Raw genomic sequence first — 27,508 nt, forward strand, 5'->3', positions numbered from 1 at the left:
CCATGTATTTATTTATCATAATGAGGGGTCAAAATATCTATTTATTTAACAACATGTACCGATTCCTGTATTTGTTGTAGTCGTAGACATGTTTGGCAATCTTACTGTGATTATTACTTTTATATGTTCCGCAGCTTTTTGTTTCTCGTTCATCCATTTAAACTCATTCTTCATCTTTTTTCTAATTCGCGTAGTGGTGTGAATATTGTGCTAAGTTTGTTATAAATTATCTGTAAAAATTTGTTAATCGAAGAAATCGCAGAACCTCATCAATTGTAGCTGGTAAATTAAAATCTATAACTCTTTTATATGTATTTCTATAAATATTTTGTCTTTCCCTTAATCATAAATCCTAATAACTTAAAAGCCTCTTGTTTAAATTGTGTTTTAGTGAAATTGACCGTTTAGTAGTTCTTTCTAGAATCTTCGAAATATTAGTTAGATCATTATCATGCACTTCCTCAGATGTTCTGAAAATTATTATATCATATAAATAGACGCAGCAAGCAGTTTCGGGGGATTTCCAGCAATTCATTCATTATAATTTAAAACATAATCTGTAAATAAAAAAATCCTTATGGTATTCGTGTGTGATGATATAGTTTATTTTTTAAATAAAACGCGGGGTTATACTTATGTTTTGGTTTCGAATGTATTTGATGATGGGCATCTGTCAGATCTATAGCCGTAAAACATCTTTCGCCTCGCGGTACATCTACTTTATTTTGAATTACAAGAATTGTATGGTTGTTATAATCTATGAGGTTGTTCAAGAATTGCATATTGTTAGAAATTTTAACAGTATTATCAAAGTGTAATGCTGGTCTTATATGATTACACTAAGCTGACGCCAAACATTCTTTATATCCTTGTTTTGATTGTTTTTTTTAATCGTCTCTTGTGCTCCTTTAATTGTTGGCTGTTCTATATTTCTGTATTTTATATTCACTTTCTTCTCTATCGGCGTGTGATTTCACACATTATATCTGTGTATCAATTGAATGTCTTTACATCAAAAACCTTGGGAAATGACTTACAATCTCCGAGAGTTCATTTTTAAGTTTTTGGACTTTATTTAAATTCGGCCTGCCGATAACTATCTCTTCATTGGAATTCTTAGAAACTTCTACATAGCATTCCTATGTAAGTATAATATCATTAATTTTTAGAGTCGCCTTTACCTTATTTTTCAGTTTTCTATTAGCTCTTATCTTATGACTGTTTTCTTTTTATTCTACAACATCTATGTCCTTCAGGATCATTATTCGCTTTTTGTAATTATTTTTTTCTTAAACAATCTTAAATGATCATCATTGAATCTAGATATACACAGGCATTCTTTATAATCAATTTAAATATTCTTTAGGTAAGTTGGCTTTACTTCCAGATAAAGAACTCTGTTTTGCCATGTCTGTGTTACTCTATTATATTTGCTTATATTTAAAAATTCTCCAAAGCATTCCTTTTCTTGTATTATTTAGTTCTTTGCTCAAATGTTCTCCATGTAATTTTAGTATATTTTTCTTTGTTTGTGCATAAAAAATAAGCAGTTTTCTCATCTGCAAAAAATTAGTCAGTGTTTATTTTGCCCTGTTAATATATCTCAATCTTCGTGAAATCTACAAGTGCACTTTTTAAACTGAAGTTGGAAACTTCAATCCTATTATAAGAGTTTTCCGTTCCGGATGCCATGTCAAGTGTGGACTGTTGTTTGTCCAACAGTCTGTGAAGAAGTTTTATTATTAAATTGTTTTTAATCTTTCTAATCTTCATACCCTCTGAGAATGATTTTCTTTTATGATAATAAGCGGGAAATCTGGTACATTTTTGACGTGAACCGGAGTAATATCTCCGTTTTTTAAATACATTTCTAAAATATTTGTATTATATTTGTTTTTATTTGATTTGTTTTTATTTGATTTGTTTTTATGGTTATTCTTCATGCTCGGTGTCTACTAACTTTTCGGACTTTTTATATTTATTTATGAAACAAAACGTTTCATGTCCGATCGTTAGAGATCGCCGCCTTAGACTATTCGTTCGCGGCAGTGTTTTACTGATTAAAGTTTTAACACAGTAAAACACAGATGCCATGGTTTTGAGGACATGACAGCCTGCCCCCCCCCCACAGCTTAAACTGTTTAATGTGAAATTAGTCGGGCATGTCTTTAAATCGAAACCAGCTTCCTTTCTTACCGATTTCCATAACTTTAAACGCCCATAGTAGTTTGGCTCGAGTTTATTATTGCTATAATTTTTTAAGTATACCATGTCATTTACTCCTATACGTCGCTTATAGTTCACTTCAACTGCAGGTATGTTTCGCAATAATGGCACATTAACCCTTTTCTCATAGTCATAAAAACTATTCTTATAAATTGCTTCTCTAGGCGCAATTCCCAGTGTGGTATTAACATTATTAGGAGTTGGGGTACCACAGTACCCCCATTTGAGGGTGTTTACTTTATTTTTTCGAACCCCAAAAACGAAGTGCAAAATAAAGGAGGAGCAGGAAGGAGACAAAAATTACTAAGCTTTTACGACATTAAAAATAACAAATAAATAAATATTAATGTACAAAATCATATTTTAATACAAGTTTTTACACTTATATAAATTAACAAGCATTTTTTACCCTTCTGATTTTTTAGAATTGGGTACCAACACGCCCCCCTCTAAGGGTGTTCACTTTATTTTTTCGAACCCCAAAAACAAAGTGCAAAATAAAGGAGAAGCAATCAGGTGCACTCAAATTACTTGCATCTTTAAATATAAAAAACATTGAATAAATATACTCTTGTGTACGAAATTCAATTTAAAAAAGAATATATTCATAAAAGTATATTTTCTTAGTAACTTCTCAAATTTTAAATTAAATTTTTTGATTTAACAATCTTTATAGATCGTTGAACATTTATTTAAATTTTCTTAAATAAATAATATTATAATTTTAATTTTTGTTTTATCATAAAAGTAGATTTTTGAAGAAAATCTCCTTTTATAATAAACCAAAAATTAAAAAAAAATTGAAAATATAAGAAGAACAAAAGACACAAAACTAAAAATTTGTATAAAACTTGTATTAAAATATGATTCTGTACATAAATATATCTTTATTTGTTATTTTTAATGTCGTAAGTGCTTAGTAATTTTTGTCTCCTTCCTGCTCCTCCTTTATTTTGCACTTCGTTTTTGGGGTTCGAAAAAATAAAGTAAACACCCTCAAATGGGGGGGGGGGGGTACTGTGGTATCTTTCACCCACATTATTATTTATCCGATGTTCAATTTTCATAATAATGTCTTTTATATTCTTTCCTATATTCATTCTCAGCACTTCTGCAATTGTTTGATTTATACGTTCCGAAATTCTATTGCTTTGATGGTAATATATCGGTATTAGCCGATGTTCGATATGGATTTTATTAGTATAATCTTTCATTTTTTTTTCCTTATATATTGCGTACCATTGTCCGAAATTATCACTCCATTTGTTTAAACACATAATAACTTTCTCACTTTTAAACTTCTCACCAAACTAAATTCTCGTGAATCTCGAAAACACATCGGTTATGGTCAAAATATAACCCTTATGGTTTAAAGAGTTGCCTCCAAACTCCTCCAGAAGAAAAGAACCAAAAAAATCTGTGCTTATTATTTCAAATGGTGCACTGCTATGTATTTTATTTCTTTCTACATTCTGTTGTTTAAAATCCTTGTTTTTTACATACGATGCACTGATTGCATATCTTGCGAATCACTGTTCCAATGTTTATGATGTTGTACCATCTTTTTAAGTTTAAATACATGATTACTTGCCCGCAATGTTCTGACAAATCGTGGACAAATTTAATAAATTCTTTAGCCATTTTTATGTAAATATTAATTCTTTCTTTTTCATCATTTTTAAAGTTCTTTTTATTTTCTGTTTTCAATGCGCATTCCTCTACCTTGCATTCATTTCTGTTCTAACAGGTCGGTCTCACTAATACGATAGCATCATGACAAAAGGTCGGCTACATTATTTTTCTCGCCTTGAATGCTTACTATTTCAAGAAAATACTCGTTAAAAAGCACCTCCCATCGCTCGATTCTATTAGAAATCTCCTTATTTGCAAAAACACAGTTTTTACTATCTGTTTCAACCTTCACGTGGTAACCTTGTATAAGACTTCTGAAGTGTTCTAAAGATTTTATTATCGCGAATAACCCTTTTCCACGATCGAATAATTTCATTCTTTATTTAGAAATTTCTTTGAGTAGCAACCTATGAGCCCATGTTTCTATACTAACACTGCCCCCATTCCTTCTTCGCTTGCGTCACACTGTAGTACAAATTTTTGTGTAAAATCCGGTGGTGAAAGCACTAAGTTTTCTTCTATGGCTTTTAATATCTTCTTTATTTCTATTTTATGCTTCTCATTCCACTCAATCTTCTTCGTCTCGCGACTACTTAATAGATTTGCCACGTAAAATAATTTCTGACTCATATCAGGGATAAATGTCCTAAACCAATTTACTAAACCCAATAGTTTCTGTAATTCTTTTTTATTCTTAGGTTCTTTTTAAAATAGGTTTTATCTAAATTCTTTAGATTTGATGACACGGCGCTTCTCCGTTTTGCTGCCCCATTTTATTGGGGGCAGCAAAACGGAGAAAAGCAAAAATTTAATAATTTTTATTTTTTTATAAAAAGCCCCAAAAATGACAAAAATAAACTTTTATAATTATAGACATCCTTTGTTTTCCAGTCTTGCCTCATATAAAGACTACATGATAGAGACTGGAATTATTAATTTGATTAGACGATGTGGTTCTTGTGATCATATTGTTGCAAAGCTTACAATATTATTGGAAAGGGGAAAGGAAAGATTAGTTTATAGGTGTATGAGAGAAGAATGCAGGGCAAAAAAAAGCTTTTTACCTGGCATTAAATTATCATTTGAAATTTATCTTTTTGTTGTGTTCTTGGTCCTTTGTAACAGCAATTATAGATCAATTAAATGTTTAACGTGTGTGTCAAATGACACTATTTTTAAAAAAAAAGCTTAAATTGAGGGAATATATTAGAAAGCAATTGGAAACCGATTGCAAAATCGGTGGATCGGGAGTTCAAGTTGATGAAACTGTACTGTGTAGAAGAGGAACTATTAGAGTTCCATCTAGAGCAGATGATGGAATTAAAGATACTGTATGGATTTTGGGGTTAATAGAAGCTGTAGATAGAAAAAATATTTGTATAGTACAAGTTCCGGATCGAAAGATAAATACTTTAACAAATATAATTGAGATATAGTCTTACCGGGATCTGTTCTTATTTCGGATGGCCATCCTAGTTATCCCGGTGTAGCAGCGAATCTAAAACTCAAACACATTATTGTAAATCATTCGATAGGATTTACTAATGAAGAAGGTTTTCATACTAATAATATTGAGAATTTTTCGTCTATTATGCAATCTAAAATGACTAAACAGCACGAAGTAAAACGTGTGAATATCGAATCTTGGCTCGAAGAATTTACTTTTAGAAAATTTTTTTTAAATAATGTATTGAAGAATGAGGAAATGGATGTTTTTTTTGATTTTATTAAATTTATTTTTTTTTTGCTGCCCCATTTTTTTGGGGGCAGCAAAACGGAGAAGCACCGATGACACGCTTTGTGCATTCACTATGCACCCTAATCGTTAAATTTCTTCTTTTTTAAAACTTGATTTTTCAAAATCAATTTTCACTTTGTACCTATTTAAAGTTTGTAGGATTTTTTTAAACTGCGTGTCGTGTTCATGATCACTCTTTTTAAACACGACAATATCGTCAATGTACACAAATGCATTTTCTATTTCTTCTAAAATTCCTGATACGATTCTTTGAAACATTTTAGGACCCGAATTTAAACCAAACGGGATCCTTTTATATTGATAATGTTTTCCTAATATATTAAAACCTGTAATTTTTCTACTCTCCTTATCCAACTCAACTTGGTTGAACCCATTGTTAAGTCTAAGGACGAGTAGTACTTGTCACCTGAAAGTAACAATAAGTTTATATGAATCTTAGGGATATAGAAAATTTGGTGCTTCTTTGGTATGCGATCGGACACCAAGACCCCCCTTTTGTAAAGGAAAAAAATGAAAAAAACGTTAAAAAATATAGAAATTTGATTTAATTAATTAAATTATATAATAAATCAACATAACAGTCGTAAAACTCCTCTTAATTGTCTCTTCTACAAAAACTTTTTTAAATATAAATTCATTGAGCCATGAATCCATTTCATTACTCTTAACTCCATGTTCTTTGGTCATTTCAGATTTTAGCTGCAACCATACATTCTCAATGTTATTGGTATGAGTACCATCTGCAGATTTAAACCCGATAGAATGGTTTACTACCTTATGTTCAAGACAAAGATTTCGTGCTGCACTTGGATAACTCGGATGACCATCCCTATGTAAAATCAAACCAACGCCCATTTTACGTTCTAAAACAACTGTTAAACACTCGACTTTCCTATTATCCACCACTGAAATGTAAAAGTTCGTAGGATTAGATGCTTCTACTATACCTAGTATCCAAACAGTATCAGGGATTATATCATCACAACTTGTTTAATTTCTTATTTTACCTCTTCTACAAATTACAGACTCATCAACTTGGACAATTTTTTCCGATTCACCAATAATAAGCCTCTTAGAAATTTTGTTTTTAAAAATTTATCTAATTCTTTTTTTTTGCATCGGAAACTGTCGATGAAGAAACTCCTAGTTTTGCCTCTAAAGTAAAGTAACTACTCCTACACAAAATTAAGAATATTAATTCACAAAAATATATATAAAGGTAACTTGCTTCCTTTGTTAACTGATATTATAGCACTGCATTTATAATTAGAACGCCTGTATACCACTCTTTTAACCTCTCTCTCCTTATATAGTGCAACATTTGAAATCTCATTGCATTTAAAGCACGTCTTTTGCTCTTTCCAGAATTCTAACTCAAGTAATGAGTTTAACAGTCGTCAATACCATAGAAAAGTGTTTATATTGCCTTTATTTTTCTTTTCGTGCTTTTCTTTGGCATGTGATCAGAAATTTTAAAGACACTATTTTCCATTTTTAGGGGGTCGGAATTTTTTTTTAAAAAAAAATTCTGATCGCATACCAAAGAAGCACCGAACAATGCATAGCTGTATGAAACTTTCTGTTCCTTTGACAAAGACCAGCGTATCTAGATTAAAGCAAAATACTCCGTAAGCATGAGAATAATGAAAACCTCTTTTTTTTGCTAATAGATGAGGTTTCAATGATGTCGAAACATGCATTGAACGCATTATATGAGGTGCTTAAAAGACTCTGCAATAATAATGATATCTTTGGAGGACAGACTTTATTATTATGGGGTGACTTTAGACAGACATCAACCATTGTATTGAAGGTACTTTAAATGATATCATCGAGAACTTATATTATAAGTCTAAGACTTTAAGTATATGTCAATATACTAAAGCTTGAAACTAATATGAGATTCTTATTTAAGTGGAGTTTAATAAGTGGTTGTTAGATATAGGTGAGGGACATAATAGAGATAGTAAAGGATATGTGGATATACCCAAAGAGCATAATAAGAAGCAGACATGATCATAAGTAGTTTCGAAACAACTACCATTGATCTATATGATGATTCTTTGTTTGATAAGATTATCATAACAAGCAAGAATGAACAAGCCAATGAGTTAAATACCAAAGTGCTAAACCTTCTTAACCGATATTCTGGGGTATATGCGGGTGCTGATGCTATAGAATCAGAGGATGTCGAAGAACAACTAAGATTTCCTCTTGAGTTCTTGAATATGAAGCAACCGTCAGGACTACCTCGACATAAGTTAGAACTGAAGATAGGGGCGATAGTTATGTTATTGAGAAACATTGATCCAAAGAATGAATTTTTAATCGGGACCAGATTGAAGATAAAAAGTCTTAGAGATAAATACATCTTAGATGAAATAATAACAGGAAGGGGAGGGGACCCTTGCTGTTATACCAAAGATAGATATTGTCATGTATCCGGGGTACATGGCCATTTTTGTAGTAATTTTCTAATAAATTTTGGCTAAAGTGCACTATAGGAATATTTTTTGAACTAGGGTTTTTTGTTTTTTTTTTGAAAAATTGAGGAAGTTGAAAAGGAAGGAAGAAAATAAACAAGAAGAATAAAAGATTTAATAAAGCAGCAAAGACTGAATCAGATGAATTTCTTTGGAGCATATACCTAAACAGATAAAGTTTTGGACTATCGAATGTTCTGTTTCTATTAGGTATAGAATTTTTAGCGAATGCCAATTACCTTCTATGGTATTGGTATGAACTCCCGTGATTGGGTCTCTAAAGTGTATTGAATGGTTAACCATTTGTTTACGTTGAATATTGTATTCAAAGAATGGTAAGCCCTCCACATATCGCTATTTATAGTACTTTTCGTACTTACAAATTTCAATAAAAGAGCTGTTAATGATTCTTTATCTCTTTTTTTAATATATATTCTTATATATTCTTATATTTTTGATCCCCAATTATGATAAATAAATACATGGGGGCGATACCGAATCGTGAGTTAGCAAGTGCTGGCTGTGGTCAAGAGGCCAGAAGGTTATTAGAAGAGTTTAAGAGGATTGTTTATGGATTAGTATTGTCTGATTATGATTTTGAGAAAAATGTAAAGAAGGAGATTTTTGATCTTGGAACTGATGAGTTGAAAGAATTTATGGTTAAGAATATTAAGATTGGAGATCATTGGAAAGTTATGGAAACCAAATTAGAGGAATTGGTTAAAGCACAGGAGGAAAAGGATATGAGATTACGGATGATTGAGGAGGTCACAAAGATGGTGGCAGAGGAAATTAGAAATATTAGTAGAGAGGAAAGAATATTTGAGAAGAGAAGAACAATGAGGTGTTATAATTGTTCAAGAATGGGACATAAGAGTCAGATGTGTTATTATAGATATAGAAATGTTAAGAATAAAGACGAATGTGAGAGTATTAAAGAAGAAGGTAGCAGTAGCTGTGATGAAAGGACTTATAGGAACATATGGGATGCTAAAAGACAAAAGAAACAAGAATGGAAGACAAGAAATAAAAGATGTTATGATGAGGTAGAAAAGAACGGTCTAACATTAGAAGACATGAGAAAGAGGTTTAGGAATGTTATAGACAACGGAGAAGAGAAAATAAGATATTGTAAAATTAAAAAATGCAGAATTAGAACTAAAGAAGGTAAGAAAGTTGTAAGGAAAGGTAAGCAGGTGCCACAAGCGACAAGCGCATAAAGAAGAGCTGAGAAAATATATTCAGAGGTTAGAGACAAGGAATGTCATAAGAAGATCGACGTCGAAATGGAGAAATCCGATTAAAGCTTTAGTTAAGCTAGATGGAAGTATAAGACTGGTTAGCAATCTCATGGCATTAAATGATTTAGTGGAGAAAGACCGTTATAAATTAGTGAACATTAGGGATATCAATAGGAACACGCAAAAATCGAAGTTTTTCAGTGTTATAGACCTTAAAGAGGCTTTTTATGGAATCGAAATAGAAGATCAGGACAAGCATAAGACTGCATTTGAGTATGATAAGATAGTATATGAATGGAATAGTACGGCCATGGGGTTTAAAAACTCGCCTCAGATCATGCAGAGAATTATGAATAAGATTTTTGAAAAACATTTGGGTGGTAAAATAGAAGTATACATGGATGATATAGTGATTCATGCGAAGACTAGAAAAGAACATGATAAATTATTTGTAGAAGCGATGAAATTGTTAGAATGGAATAATATGCGAATAAATTCAAAGAAAATTCAGTATTGCCAAAAGGAAGTCAAGTTATTGGGAGTTACATTAAACGGAGATGATATGATGCCGTCTGAAATCAAGAAAAACGAAGCACTGGGGTTTCCAACGCCGCAGAATGTGTCTGACATAAGAAGATTTTTAGGACTGAGTGGATGGTTTCGAGGATTTATTAAGAATTATGCGGAGAAGACATTATATATGACTGAAAGTTTGGAAGGTAAAAGTAAAGTATTGAATTGGACTGATGACTTAAATAAAGAGTTCGAAAATATGAAGGAAACGTTAAGAAGTATGAGTAAGTTGAAAATTGTAAACTATGACAAGGAATTTTTATTAAGAACTGACGCGAGCAATATAGGAATGGGCGCAGTACTCATGCAGAAGAATGATAAAGAAGAGTGGGTGCTAGTACAATGGGCATCGAAGAAATTCACCCCGATGGAAACTAGATATGGTATAAGTGAAAAGGAAATGTATGCCATGTATTGGGGAATAAAGAAATTTGAGTATGAGTTAAGAGGACGAAAATTTAAAGTAGAAACGGATCACAAAGCATTGGCGGAAATAAGAAGAAAGCCGTGTTTTAATAATAATAGAATTAATCGATGGATTGAAAAGATCCAAGAATTTGACTTTGAAATAGATTACAGGAAACCAGAACATATAGTCGTGGCGGATGCTTTGAGTAGGATACACGAGGATGTTGATCCAAGAAAAGAAATGATAAAAAAAAGAAGTGAGCGTCAAATTGAAGGTAAATGGTTGAAGCACGTCGAGACAATAGACGGTAAAGAATACTGGAATTTTGATTCGGGGAGGAAAGCATTGATTCCTAAAATAAAAGAAAGAGATGAGCTTAAAAGAAGTTATCATGAAGAGCATGGACACAGAGGATTAGGAAGCATGTATTATGCCATGAAGTTTGATTATTATTGGCCAGGAATAAAAGAAGATATAGTGAAAATGATAAAAAGATGCGAGGAGTGTCAAATTTACAATAGGAAAAAGTCTGGAGGATGTGATTTTGTTGCTACAAGCAGGTATTTAGAAAAATTAGCGTTAGATTTAATTGATTTTAGAGATAAGGCCAAATATGTATTAGTTGCGATAGATTACCATACGAGGATAGCGTGGGGATGTGTATTATACGATAAGAAGAGATCCTCTGTGGCCCAGTTTATTGAGAATTTATGTAGAAATGGCAGGAGGCCGAAGGAAATAATAGCGGATAATGGGAAGGAATTTGATAATATTGACTTTAAGGATTTGTGTAGAAAATTGGATATTACCCATAATAAGGTGAGTGTCGAGTCTCATAGAAGCAATGGTAGAGTTGAAAGAGTTATAGGAACGCCTAGAGAGCTAATATTGAAAATGAGTAAAAAGACGGCGAGTTTTGAAGACATAGTGATGGAAAGCTTAAAAATTTATAATAATAGTTACCATGAAGGTATAAGAAGTACTCCCAATGAAGCGGTAAAAGACAATACGGGAAAAGTGATGATATTAAATGGACCAGAAGGAGACTACAGTAAAAGATTTGTTAGAAGATATAGAGAGCGGGTTATTGAAGGACAACGAGTAAGGATAGCTAAGAAAGAAAACATCAAAGGATGTAATAAATATGAAAAGGGAAGGTTTTTAGACGAAGGTATTATAATGGTGATATGCCCTGGGGACTCGTATGTTGTGAAGCTATCTAATGGGCGATATGTTAAAAAGAGACATTATGACTTGAAAAATCTGCTTGGGGTAATGGTGATGTAGAAAACTGGACGTCTTGGAAGGGAATGTTATATATTCTTATATTTTTGATCCTCTATTATGATAAATAAATACATATATTAGTATAATTTTGTGGTCTGTAGAACGTTCTATCATACCAAACCGCAAACCCCTTTTACTATTTTACCTCTATGATATTTGTTTTTACCAATTTTAGTTTCATCTATTTCTACAATTTTATCCTCTCCGCCTATAGTGTTCAATGAAGACAAATACTTATCGTAAATGAAAATTTCTAGGTGCCCTTGGCCGAGTGGTCAAGGGATGTTCTCATTGACCAATGGGCTGGGTTCGAGTCCCAGGGGCACCAAATTGTTTCTACTTTCTATGATGCAGTTGGAACAACTCAGATGATGAAAATGTCCACGATAATCATTAAGTTGATTCAATGAAACTTGTGTGTGTCCAGCCACAAGGGGATTAGCATCTAGTGTAGAAACGCACCTCAAGGCCAAAAAGCAGTATCGCCCTTTGGTGACTTAATGATACATAAAAGTATCTAATGGGTACGGCCTAGTTGGAGCCCATGGCTGGTGCACTCTAGAGTGGGATCCTAGAGCTAACTAAGAGACTAGACGAAGTAGGGCAATAGAAGGTCTCGTGGACCCTATCCTACAAGATTCTGTAACACGGTGGCCGAAACTAGTGGGAGACTGGTGGTCAACGCAGTCCAATAAAAATGCCGGGCTGGGGATGTGGTCGTGTAAGGAGCCGTGTGTGCGATACAGATGATTGTAGGGACCTTTGAGTCAGTACGATGATGTCTCTCCTCGGGTTATAGATAACCATGCCCGTTAAGTATATCCGCTGTGAGGTCACTCTGGACGCGATTTGAGGTATAAATGGAAAGTGTTCTCCTGGAGCCAAAGTCCAATGGATACGGCGGAGCTTGCTGCACCGGCAAGTCATACGGAGGGAGTTTTAGTGAGTAAGAATCTCACAGTACCAGTTGGAAAAGGATCACACCCAAATCCCTCTGGTCCCTATGTAAGGTTTCTCCCTACCTCTTACTTGCAAAGAAAAAAAAAAAAAAAAAATGAAAATTTCTTTTAGTTTTTTAATACCATAGATATAGTTTTTGGCGCTACTTAAAAAATCGCACCCCCTAAAAAAATTACACCGACCAATTAAATTTATATAAAAAAAATATTTTTAACCCTTAAAATTATATTTAAAACAATATTTTTATGAAAATATGAATCTACGGCTAAAGTATTTTAGCACACAATTTTTGATATAGGTTTTTTTTGCCCCTTTTTTCAAAAATGGAAGAAAGAAAATGTGGAGGAAGATCAAAAATAAAAATTAAAACAATAAATTTATTAATGCTTAAAACACAGAACTAGAAGAATTTCTTTGAATCATGTACCTAAATAAATAAAGCTTGGCACTGCATGATGACCTATTTCTATTTGGTATAGCATTTTTGAGGGAACGCCAATTACCTTCGATGGTATTGGTATGAACACCAGTATTGGGATCTCGAAAGTGCAACGAGTGATTAACCATATGGTGTTCTTTAAATATGGTCCTCAAAGAATGATAAGCCCACCACATATCACTATGTATAGTACTTTTTGTACTTAAAATTTTAATAAATGGCCCGTAAGAGTTTCTTTAACTCTTTTTTTTTTTTACACTAAAATTCTACGTTCGATGGTACGTTCAATCCTACCGAAACACCAAAATCCCTTCACTAATTTTTCTCTGTTATGTTTATTCTTTCCTATTTTAGTTTCATCAATTTCTACAACAACATCTCCCCGCCTATCTTACTAAAAGAAGATAAATATTTGTCATAAATGTTTATTTCTTTTAATTTTGTTGATATAAAGGACACAGAGTTTTTGGTACAACCTAACATTTGACAAATATATTTACGTGGATAACCAAGAATCCACAGATTAAGTATTTGTAATATTGTTATATGACTAAGGTGAGAACATTCAAAGAAAGAATCTTTCTATATAGAAAATGACTTTTTGCAATCCTTCCAAGTACATATAAATAAGCCTTTCCCTTTACGTTGTACTCGAATCCTAGATGTACAATTATCACAAACAGTAGGTTGTCTTTTTATTGATAATTCATTATACATCGCTTCCAGTTCATCTCTTGTCCAAATTCTTTCTTCCATTTTTGAAAAAAGGGGCAAAAAACCCCTATATCGAAAATTGTGTGCTAAAGGTTACTTTAGCCGAATTTACAAAAGTTAAAATATTTAAAAAAACAGTTATAACATATTATTTAGTTCAAAAATTTAATTACTTTAACATAGAAAAAATATCAATTATTTTTACGAAGGCTAATTTGATTGTAAATGGTTTTGAATATTCTATATTTTCTTTTTTCCATTTAAACTCATCTAACCAACATTTAATTCTTATTTTATTTATTCCACCACGCTTTCTATAATCATGCTTAAGATGCGACCACATATTTTCTACATAATTTGTATTTTGTCCTTCTTCATTACAAAATCCCATAGAGTGATTTACCACACTATGGTGAGAACCAAATTCACTTATAGCACGTGGATAGGATGGATAACCATCAGTTACTATATCCGTGCCTACTTTTACATATTTTTTTAATATTAGTAAAATCGTTTCCCATTTTCTATTGGGTATTAGTTCCACAAAAAACTCTCTACAATTTCCTTCCAATACACCTCCTATTATCCACTGAATTCCAGGTTCAGAATCCAATCGACTAGACGGATTCGATACTATAATTCCATTACAAATAGCTGTTTCGTCTATTTGTATCCTCTGACCAACTCCACCTATCGTTATAACAACAGTAGAACACTTGGAAATTGTTTCCATTATTATTTCTTTTACAGAAATATATGTTGGTTCAGAAGTTTCACACATGTTGATGGCCTGAAAATTAGTATATTACAGACACCAACAATAAATGCAACGAAGAATTTTTTTAAATTCAATATCTAAAGATTCAAATTTAGAACCTTTATTTAATGAATATCTTCAATTACAAACTTTTTTGCTACATTTGTACCCCTTTCCTTGAGAAAACAAAGATACGTTTTGAATGGTGACCGGAATTTTCGTCCCGGTGGTAGGGGTTAAAAAATAAAAAATTAAAAAATCTCGGTTTTTTTATTTTTTTATTTTTTTATTTTTTTAACCCCTACCACCGGGACGAAAATTCCGAAAAAAAAAATAAAAATAAAACATTAATATTTCAATAATTTCAAAGACAAAATCTAAACCAAACCCTTCATCCACAGTTTTGTCAAAAAATCAGCTAGCCGAATCTCTTTTTCAATGTATTTTTGTTTACATTCAAAAACATGATTTAAAATTGTTTGTTGGATTATCTTGATTCGCACTATATCTTCTTCATCCTTTAACTTGCTCACTAATAGATAAAAACTGTATCGACTTGTACCAAATGTGTTTTTAAAGGTATTATGCCAACCTTCAATCGCATTATTAGTTCTTGGAAAATCTATATCCATATTATTTCTCGTATGCCACAAATTCGGCGGAAAACGACATCCTAAATCAATATAATTGTAAAGAAATAGGCATATAACTCAGTCAAGCATTCAGGGAAATTTCTGTCTTGTTTTAATTCCAAAAAAGTAGACAATATTTCGTCATATTCAACATATGCAAGTGCCGTAAGAGACAAAACAAATTTTTTCACCATAGGTGAACATGTGTAAACAGAAGAAAGTCCTGAACTTTTAACACGTCTATCAATAGCCTGGGCTAAGTGAAAAAGACAACCCGAAATTTGACAATCCGGAAAAATTATTGAAAATGCTCTTATCGCAGCATACTCAAAATCGGTTTTTATCAACCTTGGGTTGAGCTCTGGAAACCTTCTCTTTAACATTTGAAACAAAAAACAATAGGTTTCAAAACTTTTATCTTTTAAAATTGCAAATATAATCGGAAATACATGCGCTTCACGGATAAAACTAATTGTGTAAAGTTGATAATATGGAATTGGAACCACCGTAAAGGTCCCATCCATCGCCCACATGTCATATAGAGCCAGTTTTTCCATGGCCGAATCTGTATAAAAAACTATTATACTGTCATTGGGTTTATCACTCCCGCAATTTTCAGGCCCATATCGATACCATTGTTCGCCTGTATGACTGATTAATTAATCAGCACATAAACCCAATGTTTGGTTGGCGTATGGTTCTGGATTAAAGAAATTTAGCCTAGCTTTCCTTAATATCCTCGTAATAGGCTCAATAGGGCCTATTGCGGCGATTTTTTCTTCACCAGCTCCTCTTAAGGAAGAAAAAAAAATGTTTCTAGGAGAATCTTTGCCAGAGATAATTTCCCGTTTCATTTTATCTATTTTATTCTTCCTACAGACCTGTTCAGGATTTAGTTCATGATTATGAGGCGAAGAAATAATAAAGGATTCGAGATTATTGACGTAAACAATACTACTAATGGCCTTGGCATTACAGCTTCGTACAATTCAGCGCCACTTTATAGTATTGTTGATTCTTTTTTCTCGTAAATATATAGATTTTCATCTATTATTTGGTTCATATTTCTTTTGCTTTTAATGTTCCTATTTGTCCCGGTCATAGGGGTAAAAAATTAAAAAATAAAAAAGTTCGTTTTTTTTATTTTTTAATTTTTTTAACCCCTATGACCAGGACGAAAAGACCGGGTACCTATATAAGTATAATTTTGCGTTATAATGAACGTTCTATCATGCCGAAACACCAAAATCCTTTTACTAATTTACCTCTATGATGTTTGTTTTTTCCAATTTTAGTTTCATCTATTTCTACTATAACTTCTTCTCCGCCTATCTTGTTCAAAGATGATAAATATTTATCATAAATGTTTATTTCTTTTAATTTTGTTTAAATGAAAGATATAGAACGTTTAGAATAACCTAAAATTTGACAAATATTCTTACGAGGATAGCTAAGAATCCACAAATTAAGTACCTGTAAAATTGTGATATGATCGAGTCTAGTGTTTTCAAAGAAAGTGTCTTTCCATATAGATACTGTCTTCTTACAGTTCTTCCAAGTACATTTAATGAGGTAATCCCGTTTACTAACCAACCTCATCCTACCGTAGCACACAGTACATATTTGGTTCTTTTTTTTATTAAACAAATTATTATATAAAGTTTCGATTTCTTCTCTTGTCAGAATTCTTTCCTCCATTTTTGAAAAGGGGGAAAAAAAAAACAAAAAACACTATATCGATTTTTGTTACCTAAAGCTCACTTTAGCCGATATTTTTATACATTTAATGCATTATGAAATCTTATGTAGAATTTTCCAATTCCATAACACTGTGTATTAAGGAATAAGTCTCTTGTATTATGTGATATTATGTCATTTTTGATAAATTTGTATTGCAAATAATTTTACCATAAAAATTATCTTTTTGTTGATTCAATCATTTTCTTTACTTAAAGATATTTAAAAATATAACATTTTTTTTTATTTGATGTTTTGTTGACTATTTTAATGAATTTTAAACTGTTGGCTAAATAATAAAATTCAACTAATAAGATTATAGAGCTTTTAAATGAAATTTTTAAAAATGTGTATATCATTCGTTTAGTACCATAAATTACAATGTTTTGCGGCTAAAAAATACAAATAAAGTTTTAATATTTCCTCTATGTACGATCTAAAACTATTAGAAATATAGACACGCAAATTATTTTTTTATTAACAGTTAAAAAGGGAAAAATTAGGATTTTAATGGTCGATATTGATATGTTTGAGGCCTTTTGTAAGAAAATAGGCAACGAAAATTGTCAAAAAAGAAATAAGTAATTCTAATATTTGGTTGCAAGCTTCTAATCAGTTTATTACAATGGGTAATTTTGATAAAAAAATTAAAACAAAAGTTATCATTGATAAATATTTTTTTTTTATTGTAGAGAGGAAAAAATAAGAATCACAGCCAATAGAATCAGGTTATCTCTATTACAACAAGTAAATAAATTTTAGAGGAAAAATATAGGCCAAAAACCACTTTAGTCCCCCCTTACTATGATATACCAAATATCATAAAATATATTTCTAAAATCTTCCCTCCAAATTCGTCCCGTTTTCCCTCCAACATTTATTTAAATATTTTATCTGGAGAGGGGTATGGAGTTATGGAAAGAATATCTAAAATTAATAATAAAAATATTTTACATACTTTCCTAAGTGGTGGATACCACAAGTTAAATTTAACGAAGATGTATCCTATACTAAACAAAAGGATAAAGACTTATGAATCCAAAGACACGATCAGCTTTGAGATCAAAGTCAAGGGCCTAAAAGAGCCTATTACAAAACAGTTAGAAATAATAAACTGTATTGAAGGAACCAATATGCTAGAATGGTTCAGAAAATTTGAGGAATTAAGCAAGAAACTAGAATGGAGCGGGGAAGAGAATCTACTGGTACTACAAAGTTTAGTAGAAAGCCAAGAATGGAAAAGAAAAGACCATTCCATGGATTATTTTAAGGGTAAAGACGAAATATTAAGTATTTCCTATCCACACACTATATTTTCAAATGTAGGAATTAAATTGTTAGAAATTAAACAATCTAATTATGATTTGATAGAAGATATGATAAATGATATTTATAACAAACTTGAAGTGGCATCTTATTTAGAAAATATACTAAGAAGGAATATGAGAGAAGATTTAATGAAATCTTTCTAAATGCTTTATCTGAAGATACCAAAGATTATGTTTTGAATTCAAACACTAAGAATATTAAAGACATTACTTATCTATTGGTAAACTTGGAGAAAGAATTAGTAGCTAGAATTCGAAATGATGTAGTCTTAATAAGGAATAACCGAGTCGAGGTCAAAGAACCAAACCATAGAGAGGATGGGAATAGATGGTGTAGTTTGCATCGATCAAGAACCCATAATATTAGTGATTGCTTTAAGAAAAATAAAAGTAATAAAAATAGGAATAACTACATGAAAACCGATGAAGCTAAGCGAAATAAAGATCTGTCAAGGCAAAAATGCTTTTCCATAAGCGAGGAAAATAAAAGCATTGAAACTGCCGAAAAAATAGACCACTACATCAAAAACAGCGAGTTACATAAAGAGAAAGGGGTTAACGCAGATGAAATTAAAGAAGCGAGCACAGATACCGCTAAAAAACCACAAGCCAAGGAAGTTAAAAACGAGAAACTCGAAGAGATAATAGTGGAAGCTAAAAAATTATATCACGGGGACAATGTATTGAAAGACAATATAGAAAACGGCGAAGGTGAAAATAAGCAAAATCGCGAGAAAATTCTGTACAAAGTAAAATACTTTGGTAAACCAAAACTATTGAAGACTTTTAAAACAAGAAAGAGGATGATAGCTACATTGGATAATATAAACACCAAAAATAGGTTAGAAACTATAAATAATGATGTTAATAATACAATAGAAGAGCCTCCAGATATAGTATCCAATATAATACCGGGATATAAAAAATTGGTTGATAGTAAACTTTGAAGCAAAAGGAGAGGCAGATTATGATATACCAAATATCATAAAATATATTTCTAAAATCTTCCCTCCAAATTCGTCCCGTTTTCCCTCCAACATTTATTTAAATATTTTATCTGGAGAGGGGTACGGAGTTATGGAAAGAATATCTAAAATTAATAATAAAAATATTTTACATACTTTCCTAAGTGGTGGATACCACACTTACATATATAAATATCAATTTTTATAAAATATCCCTTTTTTTCGAAAACCAAAATGAAAAAAAAGGAGGAGGAAAAAATTAAAATAATAAATTTAATAAAACTTCATAATAATTGTCTTTAGAGTTTCTAAGTAACATAAATCTTAATAAAAAAGGGTAAATAAACGTTTTTGTTTTACATCTAAGCGGTGTTTGACGTTTCACAGCAGACCAATTACCTTCTAGGTGTTGGTATGAACACCAGTAATGGGATCTTTAAACCATTTACTATGATTAACTGTACAATGATTAGCAATTATAGACTGTATTTTCGTATACCCCTTTCACATATCTGAATAAACTGTCGATTATTTATCTATATATGTTGAAATAAGGTTTAATAAGTATTTTTGCATCTATTTGGGACTGGAACAAGTAAAAAATTTTTTTTTTACAGTCCGTTCGACCATCCCAAATACCCACATACCTTCTACTTTATGACCAACGTTGTATTTCCGTTTTCCAAATTTGCTTTCGTCAACTTCAACTATAATATATTTACCTCCTAATGTTTCTTTTGCTTTTTCCATGTATTTGTGATAAACCTCGTGCAACAAAAACTGCTGAAGGGACCTCGAAACTGCACTGGAAGAAATACCTAACAATTTGGCAATATGTAGAGGCGAGATTTTTATCAGCCAGAGGTTCAGGATCTTTAACATGGTTATATGATCCAAGTGTGTTTTTGCAAAAATTGTATTTGTAAAAAGACTCCTCTCTTTTTGGCATTTTTTACCAATGCATCTGACTACATTCGGTTTTTGCTGTCTTATTTTGACTTCTTACCCACATTTAAAGCATTTTATTAAAAGAAATTTTTCTTTTATTATATCATTTGCTTTGTATATTATTTCGTTGCTAAGCATGAAATAGGGTATTGAATAAAAATTCTTTATCAGTGTTACTGAGAATACTAAAAAAATCATTTATAATGATAAATGATTAAAAGAAGTTCAAAAAATGAATTTATAGAAGAATTTGTTTATTATTATTTTATGTAAAAATTAAAAACATAAATACTAAATATGAAACATACGACGACTTAAAGAGTTAAATTTACATTTTTACAATTAATTTGACAATATTTATATCATTATTTTTGAATATTCGATTATTTTAAACAGTACTTTTATTTAATTTTTTTTCCTCCTCCTTTTTTTTTCATTTTGGTTTTCGAAAAAGGGATATTTTTTATAAATTGATATTTATATATGTAAGGGGGGGGACTAAAGTGGGAAAGCTCCAAAATATATTTTTTTACATGATAAAAATTTAAATGCTCTATTCGGTTGACATTTTTTGGACTGTATCATTCTAAAGGTAAAAAGTTCTAAAAGCTAAGGTATTTATTATGGCAATTGAAATAATGTCAAATTTATTAGCATACTTTTAAGACTAGTCTTTATCACATCACTTTTTTTTATAAGCCATATTTTCAGCAAATGTATCTCTATATTTTGGTATCTTCCCCTTTTATAATTTCTAATGTATTTTTTGTTTAAAGTAAAAAAAACTTACGTTCTAATTTAATGCGAAGATTTTTATTTTTTTTTCACATCATATGTTTAAGACTCCCACTCCGTAATTATTCAGCTTTATAAATTGATTATTTGCCTTTTCTATATTTTTTTTTACTTCTTTCTTTGTTTTTTTCTTTTTTTTAATAAATTATGCTATATTTTCTGTTTTTTATCTTTCACACATAGTTTTCTTGCTAAAAGAACATTATTCACAATTTTTTTACGTAAAGATACATTTTATATACAATGTGAAAGGAAAAGCGTAGATAATTTAGGTTCAATTTCCTTGCATTTCTGTATTTCAGAGGTTATAAAATTTAGTTCTTAGGTAGAAATGCTCTATTAGTTTAAATATAATTTTATCTAAAAATTTTTTAGAACGATGAATTTATAGTTGTGCATAAAATTAAAAATTGGGTCGCTTTATATAATCTAAAATCAATACAAATGCAATACAATTATTTAAAGAACGAAACTAAAAAGAAATTTACTTGACATGCAAGTTTTGCACATTTTACCTGGCACTACTAAATCTCTCTTATTAAAATTTTTAAAAACGAAGATTTTAAACATTTTTTTATATTCAAATGTCGAATTTCTGTATATTGTTATCTTACTGTATAAAACTCGTTTAAGATTAGTGCCGCGAAGGGCAATTCCGCTTTATATTTTGTAAGTTAAACTTGTGGGTCTTCATATGTGTGATGTTAGTTTAAGCATCACAATTATAAGGGCTATAAAATATAGACCATCAAATATTTCATTCATGACATGTTGAATCGTGAATAAATTAACAAACAAAAGAATAGTGTAAAAACATGCTTACAAATGGAAAAGCACTAATCTTTATCCAAATTGTTGAACATAATTTTAAATTAAAAATAAAATATAAAAGGAAATTTGTTTTGGGAGGGTACGAATGATTGAAGAGAAGAACGTAGCTCACGGCAGAGAAAATGCCAATAATAAAACAACATTTACTTATAACATTCTAGAAAGCTATTACAAGAATAGCAAAGTTCCTATTATACAGGATAATATGCTTCCGTATTTACATTTTGCGACTTAATTGCATCTGTTTACAAGGTTTTGAATTTCTATAGTGCCATGTTTGAATTTCTATAGTGCCATGTTTGAATTTCTATATTCCCATGTTTGAATTTCTATAGTGCCATGTTTGAATTTCGGCGCTACTTCATTTTCTTGCCCCCCCCCCTAAAAAAAAAATTATTTAGAAGAAATTTTATTTATTCAAACCTACAAAGTTCTAAAATTTTTATATAGGCACATCTATGATCATCATTATTAGAATGATTGATATTTCTTTTTTTCCAAGCAAATTCTTTTAGAAATAAATTAATCCTATGCCTTTTAAGCCCACTTCTCTATCTATACTCATTCTTCAAATGAGACCACAAATTTTCTATATTATTTGTGTGGTCTCCTTCTGCATTTATAAATCCAAACGAATGATTTACTATGTAATGTTCATTGCCAAAATTTCTAGAGGCTGATGGATATGAAGGGTATCCATCAGTAATTATAATAGAGCCACGTTTTACTCTGCGTCTAAAAAAGTCTTCAATAGTACTAGATTGTCGATTAGGTAGCAATTCAAGAACAAATTCTCTACAATTACCTTCTACTATGCCGCCTATAATCCATTGAATTCCAGGCATGGAATCCAAAGTTGAAGAAGGATTAGATACAATTAACCCGTTGCATATGGCGGTTTCATCAAATTGTACACGAACAGAAGTTCCTCCAATTTGGTAGCTATCATCGCTTTCAGAAGCAATGATTTCCATCACTGTATCCTTGATTTTAATAAATGAATTTTTACATATTTTGCACAGATCTATTGCTTGGTAAGTAGTATAATTAAATACTCAGCAATAGAATGCTCTAAGAATTTTGTGAAATGGAATTCTTATTCCTTTAAACATCGTACCATTTTTAAGTGAGCTCTTCGAACTACACTTTTTATTAACACAACGATAAGCTTTACCGTCGATGTAGCCGGAACATCCACTAATGTTCATAAGAACAGTTCGTTCTGATGTCGAACAATGTCTGCAAGCAATCGATCTTTTTAGAAGACCATTATCTAAAAAAAAATCAATTGCTGCTTCATTGTTCCTAAAGCACGCATCTTCGCAGACATTTAGCTCACGAATAGCCTCCTGCAGATATCTCATTAAGGGAAAAAAAAATTAATTTTTTAACCCCTTAATGAGATATCTGCAGGAAGCATTTAAAAATTCTCAAATCGACAAAAAATACCTTAACTTCATTTTCTTGCCCCCTCAAAAAAAAATGTTTAGATTCGAAAAATAACACGATTTTGTATCTTTTTATTGATGTTTTTTTTTTTTTTTTGGGGGGGGGCAAGAAAATGAAGTAGCGCCTGAATTTCTATATTCCCATGTTTGAATTTCTATATTCCCATGTTTTAATTTCTATATTATGTTTGAATTTCTATAGTGCCATAAAAAGATGAAATTAAAAATAAATAAAAAAGTTTATTAAATAAAGTCTTCTCTTGCTCTTGCCTTTTCTAGCCACTCCATCATATTTCTATAAAATCCAGGACACTCACGGCTATAATTTAAACTCAAAACATTTTCAATCCTTGTTTCAATTTGACTTTCTGTATTATGAAAAGATGAAAACCTTGCCTTGAGCATCGAAAAGAATTCTTCGATGGGATTTAATTGTGGAGAATAAGGAGGCAGGAATTTATGATTGATGCCTAGATTGTTTAATTTTTGTAAAACTTCCCGCGAATGATGAAAACTAGCATTATCCACAATAAGAACTTTACCAGGATTATTCCTAAAGAACATAGACAATTTATTCCCTACAAAGTTCATAAAACTCTCAGAGTTATACGCTCCACGTTTGAACTCATATGCCAATAATCCATTTATAGTAATTACGCACATGCGGAGCTTTGGCCCACTATGGTCAGAAAAAGGGTATTTAAGTGAATTTGTAATTTTTTTGCCCCAAAAATGAAAAGTCGAGAGGAGGAGCTCATGAACATTTTTTCAACAGCAATCGAAAACAAGACAGTATAGTGTACAAAATGTGATGCTGATTGTAAAACGACTAAAAAAACAAATATGTAGCTATATGTAAATGGAAAGCTTGTAAAGTCAAGGTGTCATTATTAAAAGACACTCCATTTTATTGCAAAAAGACAAGTATATTAGATATTTTGTTAGTAATAAAGCTATGGTCTTTTAAAGTTAAACAGACTGCCATATGTGAATTTCTGGGCATTAGTCAAAAATGCATAAGACATATAATTAATAAAACATTATCTATTGTGGAAAATACTGTTTATAATTTAACTGGTAAAATAGGTGGACCAGGAATAATAGTAGAAATAGATGAATCCAAATTTGGTAAAGTGAAATATCACAAAGGCCATCGTGTCGATGGTGTCTGGGTTTTTGGGATGGTTGAAAGAACCACCCAAAGGAAGATTGTAATGATTCCAGTAGACAATAGAAGAGCTGACACTTTAGAAGAAATAATTAAAAATTATGTTCACAGAGAATCAATAATACACAGTGACTGCTTTAAGTCTTACAGCAAATTAAAAGACATATTTGCAGAGCGTAAAACTGTTAATCATTCCATTGAATTTGTGAACAATATCAATAGCTGTCATACTAACACTATTGAAGGAAATTGGTTTGGTATAAAAAATGAAACTTCAGTAAGACACAGAACAAGAACACTGATTTCTGGTTCACTAATAAGATTTATGTTAAGAAGAAATTTTAAAGGAGATGTATTTACAAATATTATTAAATTTATTTTTTCTTCCTTTTTCCCGTTTTGACTTTCCAAAAAAAGGGTGTTTTTTTAAAAAAAATATTTATAGCCAAAAACGCTCATTGTGGGCCTTTTAGCCCGCACATGCAGCTGATATTTTGGCCTCGATTTGCTGGCACATTCTTATAGGCTTTAGTGTTTTTCTCTGAGTATCCGTAACTACGGGTCGTATGGGCGTTGAACCCAGTTTCATCAAGGAAAACTAGGTTTTCAACAGAGTACCTACTAATTTCAGCTGCATAGATACTCCTTTTATTTAACTTGTCCAACGAATTACGTTCAACAGGAATTATTGAAACTCTTTTTCTTGTTATACCGAGTTTTTTTAGTTTTTTCGATATTGAAGATATGGTCAAATTTACTCCTGTTCGTGTATATAACTCGAATGAAATTTCTTGTAAAGTCATATAATTAGCACAATCAACTATGTTTTTTATAACACGCTCTGTGTTTGAAAGTATTTCGCTTTCACCCAACTGCGGAAGAGGGCTAACGGATTGATTGTGTTGTCTTCTTTAAAAGATGCAACGGTTTTACGGTGTAAATCAACCATCCTCGATATTTCGGCAACGGATCGTTTTTCATCTTTTGATAACTCCAAAACTATGTTTCTTAATTCAGTAGTTATTGTTTTACTTTCTTTTCTAACCATTAAGGGGCACAAAAAATTCAAATTTTTATGGGACTATAGAAATTCAAACATGGCACTATAGAAATTCAAACATGGGAATATAGAAATTCAAACATGGGAATATAGAAATTCAAACATGGGAATATAGAAATTCAAACATGGCACAATAATGATCCAAACCCTTGTAATAATTTTTAGGTAACATCGACTGTGTTTTAAATTTTGAGTATATCAAAATCGACAACTAACATTATATTATTTTTTTTTGATATTTAGCGCGTCTTTATTATAAAAAAATAACATAAAGCCAAGAATTATGAGATTAAAGATATCAAATCTCTTGTTTTAAAAAGAGTCTTGAAGTGTCATTCTAGAATATAAAAGATCATGGAATTTTGAAAGTGATGAAGAAAGACGAGAGACAGCGAGTCTAATCATTTTTACTCACAAAGAGAGGCATATGAAGACTGAAATAGGAACATAAGAAGAAAAAGAAGCTTTATAAAATATGAATTTGAGGTATAGTTAGAAATTTTACAAGAATCAATTGTGAAGTTTTTTGAATTTATATTTGATTTGAATAATTTAATTAGAATTCAGATTATCTAATCCTATGTACACACATCTGAACCATCGCTTCTTTGTCTTTTATTCTTTAAAAATATTAAATAAACGAAAACATACAAGAAACATTGAATATGTGTTGTACGTTACAAAAAATACCATACGTATAGTTACAACATAAGAGGTTCATTAAAATTTTCCTTTAAAATATTACAGATTTAAAGAGCAGAATAAATATCTGCAATTTGTTGTGTCAACTAACACAATAATTTCTTTAAATAGAATTAAGGATATATACAGACAATATCAACTAGGTGGTGGAATATGTTTTTTATAACATAACTTAATTTTCTTTTGTTATCATTATAAAAAACATAACTTGTCATATTTGTCTTTCTAAATTTAAATAAAAAAATTTTCTTTTATTTAATAAATTTGTTTCATTGTTTATATTTGTGTGCGATATTGTTTAAGTTCAATTGTAAAATTGTTTAAGTTTTTTGCAATATTGTTTATGTTTTATTTGTAATAATTTTTTATTTTTATTTGGAAAATTTTTTAAGTTTGTTGATTAAAAAGTTATTTAAACAAACAAATAAAACTATAAATAAAGAAAAAAATTGAACGGTTAAGTTCTCGACTTACCCCCCCCCCTAAAAAAAATAAAAAAAAATAAAAAAAGGGGGAAAAAATAAAAAAAAGAGGAAAAAATAAAAAAAAATAAAAAAAAGGGGAAAAAATAAAAAAATAAATTATTTGACCCATAATGAGAATTAAAGAATTTAGTAAACTCATCTATAAAAAAAATGAGTTAATGAAATCTTTAATTGCAAAAAAACATTTTGAGGGTCCCTATGTGCAATAAATGCAATATACCAATGACTCAAAATCGGACCAACACTGAAAACTATCGTTGTTATTCAAGACGTGATGGTAAAAAATGTTCTAACAAAGGAACCATAATGAAACAAAGCGTTTTTAAGAACTCAAAATTGCCTATTGAGGATCTTTTAATATTGCTTTGCAAATGGGTAAAGGGTTCAAGTAATTTGGCCGCCACGTTAGAACTTGATATAGGTAAATGTACGGTATCAAGATGGTTTACGCGTTTTAATAACGCCGTGTACGTCTGCTATTCAACATATATAAACAATCAAACGATTGGCGGCGTCGGTTGTATTGTTGAAATTGATGAAACTTTAATTGTAAAAAGTAAAAACCATGCGGGAAGTGTTCTTCAATATCAAGTATGGGCAGTTGGAGGCGTTGTGGGATGGGATGCGAATTCTTTTTTCTTGAAATCGTAGAAAATAGAACAAGAGCTACTCTGGTTGAATTAATCACAAGAAAAATTGCTCCGGGGACCACAATTGTGACAGATTGTTGGCGCGGCCATAGTGATATTCAAACAATCTGTGTAGAATATGAATATCTACATTTTACTGTGAATCACAGCCAAAATTTTGTTGATAATATAACTGGTGCGCATACTCAGACTATAGAGGGAATGTGGTCAGTTACTAAAAGAGAACTAAGAAAAAGCGGAACTAGTCATGAGACTATTATGAATCTTGTAAGAAAGATT

General features: G+C 30.9%; 5 protein-coding genes across 5 annotated transcripts; 1 reads left to right on the forward strand and 4 right to left on the reverse strand.

Moving 5' to 3' along the window:
* Positions 1-3,997: 3,997 nt before the first annotated feature.
* On the reverse strand, positions 3,998-4,488 carry VNE69_11111 (reverse transcriptase; the record flags this gene model as incomplete). The annotated part of the gene is made up of 2 exons (XM_065475018.1): positions 3,998-4,144; positions 4,294-4,488. 2 exons carry the CDS (start codon positions 4,486-4,488, stop codon positions 3,998-4,000), a joined length of 342 nt encoding a protein of 113 aa, XP_065331090.1.
* A 17,779-nt stretch (positions 4,489-22,267) lies between these two features.
* On the reverse strand, positions 22,268-23,080 carry VNE69_11112 (DDE-TNP-IS1595 domain-containing protein; the record flags this gene model as incomplete). Its single annotated transcript, XM_065475019.1, has 2 exons — positions 22,268-22,770; positions 22,876-23,080. The coding sequence occupies 2 exons, from the start codon at positions 23,078-23,080 to the stop codon at positions 22,268-22,270; spliced, it is 708 nt and encodes a 235-aa protein (XP_065331091.1).
* Positions 23,081-23,407: 327 nt separating this feature from the next.
* Positions 23,408-23,827, reverse strand: VNE69_11113 (DDE-3 domain-containing protein; the record flags this gene model as incomplete). The annotated part of the gene is made up of 1 exon (XM_065475020.1): positions 23,408-23,827. One exon carries the CDS (start codon positions 23,825-23,827, stop codon positions 23,408-23,410), a length of 420 nt encoding a protein of 139 aa, XP_065331092.1.
* A 69-nt stretch (positions 23,828-23,896) lies between these two features.
* On the forward strand, positions 23,897-24,735 carry VNE69_11114 (DDE-TNP-IS1595 domain-containing protein; the record flags this gene model as incomplete). Its single annotated transcript, XM_065475021.1, has 2 exons — positions 23,897-23,903; positions 24,032-24,735. The coding sequence occupies 2 exons, from the start codon at positions 23,897-23,899 to the stop codon at positions 24,733-24,735; spliced, it is 711 nt and encodes a 236-aa protein (XP_065331093.1).
* A 52-nt stretch (positions 24,736-24,787) lies between these two features.
* VNE69_11115 (DDE-3 domain-containing protein) lies at positions 24,788-25,380 on the reverse strand (the record flags this gene model as incomplete). The annotated part of the gene is made up of 2 exons (XM_065475022.1): positions 24,788-25,204; positions 25,300-25,380. 2 exons carry the CDS (start codon positions 25,378-25,380, stop codon positions 24,788-24,790), a joined length of 498 nt encoding a protein of 165 aa, XP_065331094.1.
* Positions 25,381-27,508: the final 2,128 nt, after the last annotated feature.

This window comes from Vairimorpha necatrix, chromosome 11 (genome assembly GCF_036630325.1).
Source record: "Vairimorpha necatrix chromosome 11, complete sequence".
Lineage (NCBI taxonomy): Eukaryota > Fungi > Microsporidia > Nosematidae > Vairimorpha > Vairimorpha necatrix.